General features: G+C 40.2%; 1 protein-coding gene across 1 annotated transcript in view; it reads left to right on the forward strand.

The window, feature by feature from the left end:
* LOC139736671 (WD repeat and FYVE domain-containing protein 3-like) overlaps positions 1–6791 on the forward strand; it is a gene marked incomplete at its 5' end in the record, with an annotated part of 32568 nt that extends 25777 nt beyond the window's left edge. Inside the window, 7 exons of the mRNA XM_071647418.1 lie at positions 618–797; positions 1589–1711; positions 2352–2411; positions 2808–3564; positions 4042–4153; positions 5486–5683; positions 6496–6791. Of these exons, the coding sequence (XP_071503519.1) occupies positions 618–797; positions 1589–1711; positions 2352–2411; positions 2808–3564; positions 4042–4153; positions 5486–5683; positions 6496–6622 (1557 nt within the window). The remainder of the gene's footprint in view (positions 1–617; positions 798–1588; positions 1712–2351; positions 2412–2807; positions 3565–4041; positions 4154–5485; positions 5684–6495) is intronic.
* Between the last annotated feature and the right edge of the window lie 8437 nt (positions 6792–15228).

The raw sequence follows: 15228 nt of genomic DNA on the forward strand, positions 1-15228 counted from the left end.
CATGTGTCTAGAAACTAGCAACTGAAGAATCTGTATCCGTAAATCTGCCTATTTTGTGTTCATATGGCATTCGTCTTTCCCCTGGCACTATGGCATTCTCACAGCACTGGTGGATTATCAGACTCTTGAAATAGATTTATGTTGATATACTGTCATGGAAGAAAATTGGTAGGAATTCATGAAAGGTCTGTGGAATGAGCTGTGAAAATAATGACTCAATGTTTCGGCCATAAAAAGGGTGATCTGTTTTCATCCTGCTTGGAATTAGAGGGAAAAATGATTGAAAGGGAATATTTGCTGTTTTGGGAGTAGAGTTGCTAAAGAGGTTAGGTCATTCAGTAGTTTCTACCCTTCTAAAAAAAAAAAAAAAAATCTGACACAAGAGATTTGGCAAGGGACAGTGCTTGCTATGTTGTGTTTTGCTACAGCGAGCATCTTTCTTGTCAGAGGGAATTACAATTAATAGGAGATCAACTCTCTAGCTTCCTGTGTGAAAAGCCATGGTGATAAATACAAAGATTAAATTTACATTTCTACTCTTTGACTGGCTGTGGTTGGAAACAAAAACTTAAAACCCAAGAAACTTATTATTACATTCCTTTGTTTCTCTTGACTAGGCTTTGTACGGACACACTGATGCCGTGACGTGTCTGGCTGCCTCGACGTCGTACAACATCATCGTCAGCGGGTCACGTGATCAGTCCTGCCTGATGTGGGATCTGATTCGTCTGACCTACGTGCGCCAGATGAGGGCGCTGGGGTCGCCAGTCACGGCAGTCTGCATCAACGAACTGTCGGTAAGATCTGTTGATTATCATTTTCATTTGATTCCAAATGAGCTCAGGTCTGTATCTTTGCGCCAACTACAGTATACACCCATAGCAACTCAAATGTTGCCACTGATGTTTCGCGAGTAGGGACTTCCTGACAATTTCGCAGACAGGTTAAATTCACGATTGGGAAATAGAGCATTATATCACTCCTTGTTCGTGTTCTGTGTTTTGCATACTCGTACATGTAAGTGTGTACAGGATAAATACATGTATAAGATAAATCCTGTAGTTCATAAATGTGAAGATTAATCCTACATGTATTGGATCAGAGTTGATACTTTTGATGTTCTTATATTCGCTAAAAGCACCCCACTTGCAAAATTCGCAAAAATAGAAACCCCGAGAAGTATATGGCAAATACCGTAAATGTGCTGAAATTGTACAATTTAACAAGGACTCGGCTCGTTCAACATTAGCGTATGTGTTCATCATAATGTGAGAGAGTGATATTGTAAAGAGACCATAGGTTTACACTCCCCTACTATTTGTGCACTTGTATCTCTTGAAAGTTTGCTGGTGAAAAAAGTTTATAAACTTGTGTTCTTTATCTTTATATTGTGGCAACTGATGAAATGTGATACTGAAAATCAAGGATGTTGTAAAGAATGCAAATATAGACTGCATTATTGGCACTACCTTGCTTGTGTGAAATCATTTTGCATAGAGCCCCATGTTTCACAGTTTCGAAGTGACCACGCAAATTGTGACTGATCAAGTTGTGTGAACGCTTTGCTCCCCATCCTGCCTGTGTGTAGGGAGACATCGCTATCTGTGCTGGAGTGTACCTGTATGTGTGGAGCATCAATGGTGACATGATCGCCAGTGTGAACACATCCACGGGGAGGGAGCAGCAGATTCTGTGCTGCGCCATGTCAGAGGTGAACATTTGCTACAATGTACATGATTATTCATTAGGGAGACAAGTTTTCCAGGTGAAAGGTCAAGTTTAGCTTTGTAATCTGGGCTAGGGTATGAAGTGTACATGTTTTTAAAATGTCTGATGATTCAGTAATAGTGTAATTGCTAGCATTAACACAGTTGGGTTTCAATGTCAGGGCTGAACGGTTATTCATCTTCACATTCTAGACAATTTGAGAGGCATTTGATTGGCTGTAGATAAGTCATGTCACTAGTCTTAGATTCAGCCTCTGGTGCTCTCATGTAAAGATGCGCCGCATGCCCTGGTCATTAGATACCATACACAGTATTTCTTTTCACGTTATTAAAAAAAACAAACAAACAAACAAACAAACATTTGATATGCATTTGAAATGTATGGAAGCTGAGCTAGCAAATTTCCAAGATTTAACAGGAGCCTCCCTGAAACTTTTTAAATATCTTTTCATGTCCTGACAAGAGAATATGAAGATGTCCTTTAAGAATTTGGGAATTATTTTGGCCTATTGAGATGCATGTAACATGCAAAGATCTCCCTGATTTGATTGGTGAATGTTGGCAGCCCTGTGGAAGAAATAAGTCTCTTTGATGTCATCTCTCTGCACTTTGTTTCCTTTTCAGCTGGTGGAGTGGGACACGCAAAATGTTGTCATAACAGGGTCCAGTGACGGTGTGGTGAGGGTGAGTATGCAGCTACCTGTATAAGGCTTTGGTTTTATGCGGTGGGTTGACCAGTCTTTACAAATTGTACCTTCAAGGGGTCATCAGCTATTAGGTTACATTGATAGCCTGAGCTTTATTGGATCATTCCCACTTATACTGGATGAGTTGGGGCTGCTCCTAATCTGTGATGCGTTGTGATAGCAGGAACGTTTGACGAAAGTGGGAATTTTGGGAGCAAATTTACTTTTCATCTGTGCTGGAACACTTTACTTTGTAATGAGAGTGTGCATGTGCCTCCAATCAAAGATGTCATACTTCAGTGCTCTAATGCGTTGCTCAGTGCTGCCCTGTCATGATCCTACTCAATTTGAGCGTATCGTAAGAATTTTGCTTTTTCCGTTCTCTCACTGCCAGATGTGGAGCGTAGAATACGTACAAGTTCCGGATATTTCCAACTCCAAGAGCGGCAACTGCGGCACGCTGCAGGCTACCATGCTGGACTCCAAAGAGAAAACTATGGAGCAGGTTGACCAGTCAGAGGAGAGTCCCTCGGAGGAGGACAGTCAGAGCGTGGAGAGCATGGGGGGAAGCGGTATCTCCACCCCTCGCCGGGACAAGTCCATGGCAGACTCCCTGTCAGAGGACCTCAAGGACACGCTGTCGGTCAACAGCAACCTGTCCAGCGGCCGCAGCTCGCCGGTCATCATCCGCGAGGACCGAGACGAGAAGGAGGGGGGCAGCCCGTCGCAGCGCCTCAAGCCGCCCGCGTCGTTGCCCGTCGCCCCGCCCCGCAAGAAGAAAATGGAGAAGATGGGGTCGCTGGGCAACATCGTCGACGGCGTGAAGCAGGGGGCAGAGAGTCAGAGCAGGAACGGGCAGCAGCACCACCACGCGGAGAACAGGGAACGGGCGGAGAAAGGCGAGGACCCGACGACCGAGGATGCGCCGGCCAAGCAAGGCAACGGGGACACCCTCAGCATCAGCAGCATCGGGAGCACGCCGACTGTTTCCAACGGGGGAGAGGACTTGTTGGACAGCAGCGACAGCCACGCCGCCCGCAGCCCTTCCAAGGACTACATCCTGGTGACAGAGAATGACCTGAGGGACTTTCAGGAGGAGGAGCAGGTGAAGGAGGAGCGGTCAGCGGCTCACAGGAACAAACTCAAGCCAGGTGGGCAGCTCCCCTCTCTACTTAACTGACCACTTCCCTCCGTCCATTCTATACATATGTGTGTTAATTGTCAAATTAAAAACAGTAATCGTCTTAGAGAAAGTCGTCCAAGTTTATGGCAGATGCTTTCAGTGAAGTGTATCTCACATGGAAGAACCTCTCTCTGTTTGTTTTCATGATGAGGACAAAAGTGGACTTGTCCATGTACTTTTGACAGTTCCTTGAAAACTTTGTGGCAAATGAATATGACTACTGATGATAATCAGATATTTACACATTTTCCCCACGTGATAAAGGATAAAGTGGATGGCGAAATACATTTAGATCGAGAGGATGGTTTTTGATCTGTTGAAATGAACGGCATTATTGAAAAAGCCTTGTGCTTGTTGCCACGAAAAAATTGTAATGATATACTTTCTTTATGAATGACAAAAGAACTTGAAATGATGTTGAGTTTCTTTATGAATGTATTTACAGGATTTAAGTGGCAGCGCCAGCTGGTGTTCCGCAGCAAGCTGACGATGCACACTGCGTTTGAACGGAAGGACAACTCACAGCCTGCCGCCGTGACTGCAGTGGCAATTTCAAGGTAAGAGCCTGCTGTACTCTTCATCTTCTGTCATTTTCAGTCAATTCAGGGTGGTTTGGGGCGGGGCTTTGCACAAAATCTAGGCAGGCACTGCACGGGCAGCAATTGGCGACAGATGGTTGGTGAGGATTTTGGCGTAGGGGGTGACAGTTTCACTGCAGTTGGCATTCTGCAGATATCAGCATGTTTGCATCATTTTAGGATGGAGTGTTATCACTTATCGCAGAATAAGACTTAAAGAAGACCATTTCATTCCTTTTCTGTGGCGCAGTGATGGAATATGTTGTACGGCTGCTTCTGCAACCGTGAGTAAGGTATTAATGCGCATATCCAATTTTAGTCGACAGCGTAACATTATCAATGCATTGTGGACATCAGAACAGGTGGCTAGCTCGAGTGACTGTATGAGAATGACATTGTAAACATGTACACTATGAGGTCTACAAAATGTGAAAGTATTTTAGTTTTCCTTCAATAGAATGCAATAACCTGCTTTCCTGCTGCATTTTTGTTAGTTTGTATCTGCCTTTGTGCTTTCTATTAAAGGAAATGAAAAAAAAATGCATTGATTAGCAGTCATGTCAGTGAGAGAGATTAAAGGACAAGTTCACCTTCATAGACATGTGGGTTGAGTGAATGCAGCAATATTAGTAGAACGCATCAGTGAGAGTTTGAGGAAAATCGGACAATCCCTTCAAAGGTTATGAATTTTTGAAGTTTCTGCTGACTCAAGGCTGGATGAGAAGACTACTATAGCTTGTGATGTCACATGTGTACAACGATATAAAGAAAGAATAAAGAAAATTCAACATTATTTTCACTTTTCTTGCATAACAAAAGAACACTCGACTTCTCTCTTTCACAAGGCAGGGGGAATAATACTGCACTTAACATATGTCAGTAACAAGTCAGACAAATGTGCACTTTATTCAAAAAGTGAAGTTTTGTGAAATTCTCTTTTTATTTTCTTTATATCGTTATACGCACATGACATCATACACTGTAGTAGTCTTCTCATCCAGCAGTAACCAAGCAGATACTTTTAAAATGTATAACTTTTGAACGGATTGTCCGATTTTCCCCAAACTTTCACTGATGTGTTCTACTGATATTGTTGCATTCACTGAATCCACATGTATATGAAGGTGGACTTGTCCTTTAATAGAAAATACTAAGAAGTGATCATACTTTAGATTCTTCAAGTGAGAGCATGTGAGAAGTTTGCTTGTATGACAGTGAACTTTAAATTTTAGGAGGTCTAAGTTCAGTGATTTGGGGATGCTCCATTAAACCTGTTGTTTCTTTTTATCAAAATTTTCCACCAACTTGCAGGGACCACATGAAAGTGTTTGTGGGCGATGACCGCGGACGCGTCTTCTCGTGGTCGGTGGTCGACCAGCCGGGTCGGGCCATCGCCGACCACTGGGTGAAGGACGAGAGCGGGGACAGTTGCGCATCCTGCAACACCAAGTTCACATTCTCAGAGAGGCGCCACCATTGTCGAAACTGTGGAAAGCTCTTCTGCCAGAGGTGACCATATTGTTTCATCTTCCAGCAGTCATTTTTGTTGTTGTTGTTTTTTCCGGAATTTAAAAACTTGTCCAGTTCGTGTAATGTCGGGAGACTGCTCTAAACCGTATATTAAGTGTAGGTTTGTGGAAATGTCAAGCTTTACTCACTTTGAGTTTTTGTGTCCCTTTTGCAACCATGAAGAATTAGATTCCTTTCATAAACTGGTATATTGTATAGGTTGGTAGTAATTCAGACCTTTCCTCAAATTAATTAACAGAACTAGAAGCAAGGGAAACAATACTATAGATTTCCAGTAAATTTTATTCGGACCCCGAAAAAAATTCTGACTGTTACTCTAGGTACTGAAGGGGTGTGTGTTCTTGAGTGACATGGGGCTAGTTTTGCATTTCTCTCTTAAAAACTGAGAGACCGTGATTTACCGTAAGATTTCATCCACAATTTTAGGAGACATTACTCTTCAATCATGCCAAATTTTGTAGCATTTGCAGAAGGGAAATGTGACCTTTTTTTAGGGAAGCAGTCAATTGTACACTTTACTGCACAAGTTGTTTGGATGGCTTAGTTTGACATCAATTTAGATTTGTAATGTAGGGGGGTAGGGTACCAATGACCTGCAGCCCCCCACCGTAAAAAGAAAAAAAAAATTCCACGGCCCCTGATATAGCAAACTGTAAGCTTGTGCTTTACTGCCTTGAATATCTCTGTTTTCACCCATTTCACTGACGGTTTTTTTAAATGAAAACATGAACAAAAGACTGCCATATCTTTATCTAGTACCACATCATTCATATCACCCTCTCTGTCTGTAGGTGCAGCCGGTTTGAGTCCGACATTCCACGGCTGAAAATCAATCGTCCCGTGCGCGTGTGCGGAACGTGTCACGCCCAGCTCAAGTCTCCGCTGCAAATCATGGACAACTCCCTGACCAAAAGTTGACCTGTGTTCCTTTGCACAGCGTGGAAAAAAAGGAAAGGAAAAGGAAATCAGAAAAATCTACCATGCCCGGATGATGTCACTTTGTACCGACAACCATCGGAGTTTAACGCAGACCGTCGGGAGGCAAGGGTGTACAGTCTCTGCCGAATGAGGCCCAAACTATGTGCAAGATACTCCTAAATTGTTTCATTTCAGGCTGTAAATCATACATCGTAGTTTTAATGATATTTTTTCCCCTGTATGGCTCCCCCCTTTGCTAGCTAGTCACACACCACGCTGAACAACGATTGTACAAAAGGCTAATAATGTGTGCAAGTCTTTGTGCTACACAGTTTGGGCTCTCCATTCCAAAAACGCATGACTACTGTGAAGGACGACTTTCCCCCAGACATTGCCAGGATCTTGGAGGCCATCTCTGGATGGGCTGTTTGTCAAGACTGTCACACAAGGGTTGGATTTCACAGCATCTAGCCAGCTAATGAGGATGCATCTGTGGCTTCTCGGTAGAGACCAGCCGGCGGAGGGAAGCCATACAAGTTTCTCTGCTGAGCAGAGGCAAAGAGCAATGTGCACATCTAGTACTAGCATCTAGTAAGTGTCACCTGGAATGATGATACCAAAAAAAAAAAAAAAAGCGATCACAGAACAGAAAGAAAGTAAGACCACCCGAGTGAAGTGGTGTTATTACTGGAGACCTTATGGACATTATGTAGCGTCAGAAACGAAACCCACCGTTTTTCCGCGACGGCCGCATTTGGTCAGCCCATCAGAGGTACACATGTTTGTCGGTCAGACAGCCGTCCACTCCTTCGGGGCAATGGCCAACAGAAGTGGCATTGCATCAACCAAGGGGGCAGTGTGGTCGCAGCCAAACAAAGGGTACGCAGTCGCTGTCGCAGTCGCTGTTGATGCGATGACGTCACACGACAGAGGGAACTCCCACAATGTTTCCGTAGCCCATCTTGAATGGCTTATTATGGACAACGGTTTATGTATGTACATCAGTAGTGTGGTACCAAAAAAAAAAAAAATGTGATCTCGTATAGGCATTTTAGGATGTCCATATCAAGGGTCTGTTAAAAGTCCAACCAAAGGGTGTGTGAAAATCAAGGTGTGGTTGGAAACAATGGAAGTACAAAACACTAGAAAGAATTCACTGAAATCATATCTGGTAGGAATGTCAATGTACAGCTGTATGGAGATTTTGTGGTCACAATGCGCTGGGATATAAAGATGTGTGACTGAGAATATGTGACTTGAAATTAGCTCTGTGATGAATGGGACTTGCATACGTGTTCTGTGAAACTGTGGAGGGCAAAGGTCAATAAACTTCACGTAGATGTGACGCCTACTTCAGCATGAAAGAAAGTTCAGAGGAAATCACAGTCAGTGAATGTGACTATGCATGGAACTCGTGGAAATATTGAGAGTAGGCTCTTCATTGTCAATTTATATGTGAGTCTTTTAGAGTTCATCGATACATGTCTGCAAATTAGGTACCCCTGAGTTGTGCTTGGGTGATTTTCAACTGGAGTCGGTGACCTGCTAATACCCCAGAGTCTGATTCTTGCAGCCTGTCGGTAAAAGCTCCGTAGAGATTCGTCGGAGCTGCTCTACTTGTCGGTTTTCTGCTCTCCATTGGCCAGGGCTCCCATCCGCGTGTGAGATGAGCGTCACTTCCCGGTATGAGACAGATCATGGTGGATGTCTGATCATGGAAGCACCGGAAAAACTCTGGGGATCAGTTCAGGATTTTTTTTCTTTTTTTTTTTAAAGTACAGAAATGACTCGTGATCGATGTTTTGACACCCTGGCGTGCATCAGTACTTTGTATAGACGAGTCATCAATATCATACATACGAAGTGGACGTTATTTGAAATAGTGCAATTTGTAGTTAATCTTGTTGTTTGTTGTTTCTTACTGTAGGAATCTTGGGGGTTAGGGATCAGTATGAAAGTAATGGGGGTAGATAGTAACGCTGGAGGCAGATTGGATGAAAGTTCTGCTTTCTCCTTGTGAAGAATGTGCATAGTTAAAACCTGATTTTAAGCTTTGCGTCAAATTTGTTTTGTTTTGTTTTTTCATAGTTTAACTTTTGTTTCCTCAGTTGTTATTGTGTTTTACTTTCATTTGTAGTTTTGTATTTTTTTTTTAAAGATTTTTGTTCTCATTCTGTTTACATACCATATGCTTAAACAGTACTAATATTTTTGTGTGTTGGACCCAAACGTTGTAGTTGAAAATGCAATGTTGCGTTACTGGTTTGGTTTTATTTGTTTGTTTGTCTGTCTTTTTATAGGGCACACAACAACAACAACAACAACACTTTATATGCAGAGTTAGTCATCGAGATAGTAGTAGCGGGTTTATGCTTCTTAGGGATGTAAAATTCTTAAAGATGAATTTTGGAAGGCAGTCGGCACATGCCTGAAGTAATTCTGAGTAAAGTGATGTATGAAGAGAATGCTGGATTTTGTTGCCTCCAGGACAGCAAAGGAAGGGACCAGTATTAGAATAGAAGCATTGATGTTTAGCAGCGAGCTCGGCATCATCCATGTGCTACACATTGGCATGAAATTGTTTTGTAGCCGTTCTCATTATTCAAGCTTACAGCAGGGTAATAGATGAATAAGTCCTCTTTTTTTTTTTCAAATTTGTTTTCCTTTTGTACGTAGGGCTGTTGGAGTAGATATGAATGTCCGGGATGTCACCGGACGCTACTTAGTTTTGTATTAAATGTGCGGCATTGCTGTTTTTAAGGTACCACAATTCCCTTTGTGTCTTTCAGTTTGTGTGGAAATAACAGGAAGGAGAAAAAAACAACAAGAAGCAAAACAGAAGTGGAATCTGTGGATGTTGGGAAATTATTCGACTGCATTCATTGAAAAAAGATTCTGGCTGTGGTGTTGGCGGGTAGATGTGGATATTTATTTTTTAAAAATGACTATTTTATGCAACCCCTTGTTATGGAGTGTCCAACTATGGGATATCTTTGAAAGACTGTATTATTTGTGGAGTGATTCTCTCTTTTTTTTTCTTTTTCTTCTTTTCTTTTTGTATGGCTTCCCTCATATTCTTTTTCTCCATGAATGCATTGTGTGTCCCACATGAGAGGCAAAACAAAAGATTTATTGAAGCAATAGTAGAAATAATTTCGATTTGAATTGTGTTTTGACGTATTCCTGCAGAGCCGATGTGGTGCAGCCTAGGTGTACAGCGTGATTTGGATTTGTCACTCCAAGCACAGATGCATATGAAATATTTGTACAGTGTCGAATTTTGTAGAGCCCTTAAAACCACAATTGTATGTCACAGTAATTGCAGTTACCATGGCAGCATCTGGGCAACGATAATCAAACCAGCTTTGAGTATCAGATTAGTTGCTATGGTAACTGTGATTTTTTTTCCTTTTTTTTTTAAACGTACAATTGTCGGAAAATGGCTCGACTGAATGAGGGCTCGGTCTAAGTGTAAATGTATTTTGTTATATGTGTGAGGTTACATGTTTTGATATACAGGATGCATAGGCTAAATTGTAAATAACACTGATCACTCCAAATATCCTGATGTAAATATATATTTGCCCGAGGGAGAAGAGAGAGGAAGATTAATGTGACTGATTTTGATTTTTCGATATCCGCTTGTGAATGTTTGTATCGTGCAAATGAACGCTTGATTGTAGACATTATACGAAAAACTTAAGATCTAAGCAAAGTATTTATTATATATGAATAGAGTTATAAGAAGAAAAAAATAATGTTCTTTTTTTTTTCTTTCTTTATTTGATGAAAAATCTTTTGAGGTCAGTGCTCCAAGAAAATGGGTAGTGACTTTGTCGCCATCTTTGACTTGCCATAGATTGTGAGAGGCGAGTAATATGGAGCTGTCAATCATGCGAATACACATTCATGTTACTCCTCCTCGTCCACCAATCTGTCCAGGGGGGTGTTTCATAGAGCTGTTGGTAAAGTTACGAACGACTTACGAACGACTGGTAATCAGTTCTTGTGCTGAATTATTGAAATTCTGATAAGTATGGCACATCAGAACTGATCACCAGTTGTTCGTAACTTTACGAACAGCTTTATGAAACAGGGCCCAGGTTGAATGACTAACCTCTGCTCATCAGGACAGAGAGAGGGGTGGAGAGCTACAATAGTAGCTCTTGCTACTCACACTCATATTGCTATAGTTGTTGGGTTTTTTTTATTCTTTTTATTTTTTTGGTGGTGCTTGCTGCATATCTTCAAAACAGTTCAGTTATTGTTCGCCAAAGATAGATATATATGATATAAAAATGTATGTGTGTATCCATGTTATACATGTAGTATACCTGTGCATACAACAACCTGCATTAAAGGGGCATTTCTTTTGGTTTTGTAGTGATCCATCTTTAAGTACTCGGGGAGGAAAACAAACAAGAAACAAAGAAAGAAAAACATCTGCACTCTGTCATGTGTCAGCGCTCGAATCAGCTGTGTTTAAATACGGGTTGATCTGTTTTCTTCTGCTTCTTTGTCTCCTTCTAGCTGCATGAGCGACCCCCATTTCAAGCCTGTGGAGTTGCGATGGCTTGAATTTCTCCATCAAGAACATTTCAAATATGCTTATGATGTCTGAATGATCTTCAAATGATTATTAGCTTTCCCCTAGTTTATGCGTGAGACATTGTTTTATTAACCTGTTGAAGACTAGACCGGAGTATACTCGGGCAGGTGTCTATGGGAACCGCTTGTTATAGCAAAATCAGCCCATCCTCAACGGGTTGAATTTTATTGTTACTTCATTTCTCTTTCTTGCTATGAAGAATATCTTATGTACTGATAGGGAAAGAGGAGTCCTTATTTATGGAAAGATATTTTGATATTGTGAGAAAAAAAAACACTATAGATTTTCTTAAAATGTTCTGTCATAAGTCATATACAATGTATGATTGCCCTTGCAGAGAACCGTTGCTTTTTTTCGTTTTTCTGCACGCCAACATTAAACGTGTCATACATGTAGATCCCGTCCACCATTCCTGCTAGCAGAAAATCGTCAGATTAGGGAATTATTGTTTACCCTAATTTTGACATTGATCTTCCGAGATCTCATTAAAGGGTTCAGATGCATGTCATGTCATAACTCTTAGAACCGTTTGTCCGGCGTGTTAAATTGTTTAAATTCCTTCCCCTCCCCCCCCGAAGAAAAGAAGAAAAGCTTGAATTTTATGCCCCAAAAGAAAGTGCAAATTCCAGTAGTGTAGGGTAGAGATGCTTTTCTAACCAGTGCACTCGTTCACATTAATTAACACTCTTCTCCAGAAAAGTCAGCATCTGGTATATCACCATCACCTTCCTTGCAGCACATGGCTTGCATCATCAGAGACGGAGCACACAATACGCTCACAGCCACTCCCACTTTATCTTACCAGCACTCAACCAGTGAGGTTTGAAGAATCTTAACCTACTGATGAATACATGAACAGATTATGGCATCTATCAAAAGTCCGTGGGAAAAAAAAAATCAGCAAAACAATCTTTGAGGCATTGGGTTGATGCACTATATGGTGCAGTGTTGTAACTACTTACAGAATCAGTCTTTCACTATTAAACAAAGCAGAGGGACCTCCCTTTTATTAAAGATTATTTGCATACGAGTAGATATAAATGAAACAGGAAAACATTTCTTTCCACTCTATTTGGAATATTCGTACAAAGTTGAGTGCAGTATAATTATGAAAGGACTATAATCCTTCAACACAGTTGAGCCATAGACTCAATAGATCATGTTCACAGTACTGCACTCTGTTACCTTCTCGTACTTTGAATGCTTGTCTGGTGCAAGCGAATATTTCTATATCACGATGCGCGAAGGAATATTTTTCATAGAGTCAACTGACTTGGCTTTCATATCCTGTTTTGTTGTGTATTCACATTTTATAAAAATGGATGATTTTCTCAAAATTTCTTAAGAGTTGGTACTAAAAACGGAAGTCTATTCATACGTGTATTAAGCAAACAACATACAACAATATCACAGGCAATGATACAAAATGCCTGAAAAAAATCGACAACCCAGATTTGCTTTAGAATAAAAAGAGATATATTTATATTCTATATGCGCACCTTCTTTTTTTTTTTGTTCATGCAAAGGCTTTGTACAAAATTATTTGGCATTACAATAATGACAGTGTATTCAGCAATTTGCACAGAAGGTATTGTGGGACGACAATACTTTTGTGAGCTATTCAAAGAACTGTGCAATTCTTCTCTACACTTATTTTTTTTCCTTTGTATCACAGAGACTTACAATTTTATATGACACTTGTTACATGATACTAGGACCAGTGATGTAAAATTGGTCCAAACTCTCTCTCTCTTGACGGTTTGATTGCTGGCAGTAACAGTTTTATCATTCCCATTAGCACGTGCTTGAACGCATGAATTCAGTTCCCCACACTGCTGTCTCCCCCCCCCCCCATACCCCCACCCCAAGGATCAATTTAATGAGATAATGAAATCATGCGATAGGAACGACTATCTCTGAAAAGGTGTTTTTTCCCCCTACACTTTTAATACCCACCTCCCCCGCCACCCAGACGCATGCACACGAACATAGACGGTGACGCGAACACACATTGGCCTACACACACACACACACACACACACACACACACACACACACACACACACACACACACACACACACAAACAAACAAAAGCATAAATGCAAAACAAAAATAATGACGAGGTATAATTAAACCCAGTGATGCCCAATTAAACAGCATCTAGCATTGGAGATGTGTAATTCATGGTCCATCTAATTCACCCATTGCCATTCATAATGTGAAGCAAGTGTCCTCATTTTCCCCCTCCTTTTTATATTTTTGTGAGGAAAGGGTTGTGTATCAAAGAGAATGTGCGTTTCTTCCTATCGTGCATTGAAACTATCATGTGACCAAATTTGTTATACATTGTATTATTTAAAATCGCACTGTATTAGTGTTGATATGTTGTGCTCCTGAAATGCAAGGAATTCCAGGTTTCGGGTAATCTACATGGTTGTCATCAATATCCTTGAAAGATTAGGCCAGTAGTTTGGAAATGCATTCAATACTTGTTTTTCTCGGCTGGTTAGGGCATCACTTCTGTTGCTCGTTTGCATTCAAATATCATTTTAAATGTCATTCCGCAGTGTTTGAATCTGTTTAATCAATTGCCTGTTAATCTATGATTGATAGATATCTCGGAAAGTTTAGAACCCAATGTTTTTCCCCTGTCGTTTATCGCGCGAAACTTGCCGATATACGCCTTTCTTGTTATTATTTTTTTTATTTCCGTTTATGACTGTTCATATACGTAAATCATAAGAGTAACTATCGTGTAATATTTTGCAGGGCGCAAGGATGGTGTTTGGCGATTTCCAAAGACTAGGTGACTGCGTGTTATTATAAAAGAAGATGGGGAAAAATGTGTTCGATGTTTATACCATCAATTGTTTAACCTTATTGTCACCGTGCCATGGGGGACTGTGGGATTTATGTCGTAAGAAACAAATGGATTATATGTATTGTAATGGAGAATTAAAGTTAAAGAAATATTGACAAATGTGAAGCAGTTGCTACAATAAAACCTCAGAGAAAGAAGGACTCTTTGTTTGCAATGGTGTCACAGTGTGTGCTGTTAGTAGTAGCGATGATGATGATGATGATGATGATTAGGACGAGGAGGAGGAGGAGGAGGAAGATGATGATGATTATTATCAATATTATTATTGTTATCATCACCATCATCATCATCATCATCATCATTTATATCATTACTGTAATTATAGGCATTACAAGACACAATTGTACATGTATATCAAAGACGTTTCGGATACATGAATATGGTATATCAATAAACGAGGACTTCGTTTATTGCACAGTAAATTTTCGTAATTTGTAGAGAAAACATTTCGATTAAATCTTAGGTTAAATTTACAATAGTCACGGGAAAAAAAAGTATAATAGAAAATGTTGTCGTGTTTCCCATGACTCGTAAAAACAGTCGTATCAGTTTGGGGCCCGCATTATCCCACGGCAACATTAAAGGCATAATTTACCATTTGCAGATGAATACAAAAAAACCAGCATTGGTGCTTCAAAATAGTCTAAAATGTGAGTTAGGAATAGAAACAACCAATGTAAATATTTGAACCAGTATGATCGATGTTAAGTATTGTTAAGTATACAAAATGTGAACAATAGTTATGATAAAAACGTTTCCAGACTAAACCGTCTACAGATATGGTTTAATGAGAAAAATAGTGATACATGTATCTCCTTATATTTTAGGCTTTATTGAAGAAAAAAAATATATACATATACATATATATATATATATATATATATATATATATATATATATACAGTGTATATATATATATATATATGGTAGGATGTTTTGTGATACAACTGACCTACACATATGCATCAAAAGTGATATCTTGAACCTTTTTTAAATCACTGCTCCCAAAGGTAAACAGGACCTTTAATAGCAAAAAGACAAAGTAATGCAAAAACAAACAAACATACAAAACAAAAACAAAAACAAAAAAAAAACAATCACGGCGTGGATGTCGA

This window comes from Diadema antillarum, unplaced genomic scaffold (genome assembly GCF_040938485.1).
Source record: "Diadema antillarum isolate AM-2024a unplaced genomic scaffold, OU_Dant_1.0 seq00000661_RagTag, whole genome shotgun sequence".
Classification (NCBI taxonomy): domain Eukaryota; kingdom Metazoa; phylum Echinodermata; class Echinoidea; order Diadematoida; family Diadematidae; genus Diadema; species Diadema antillarum.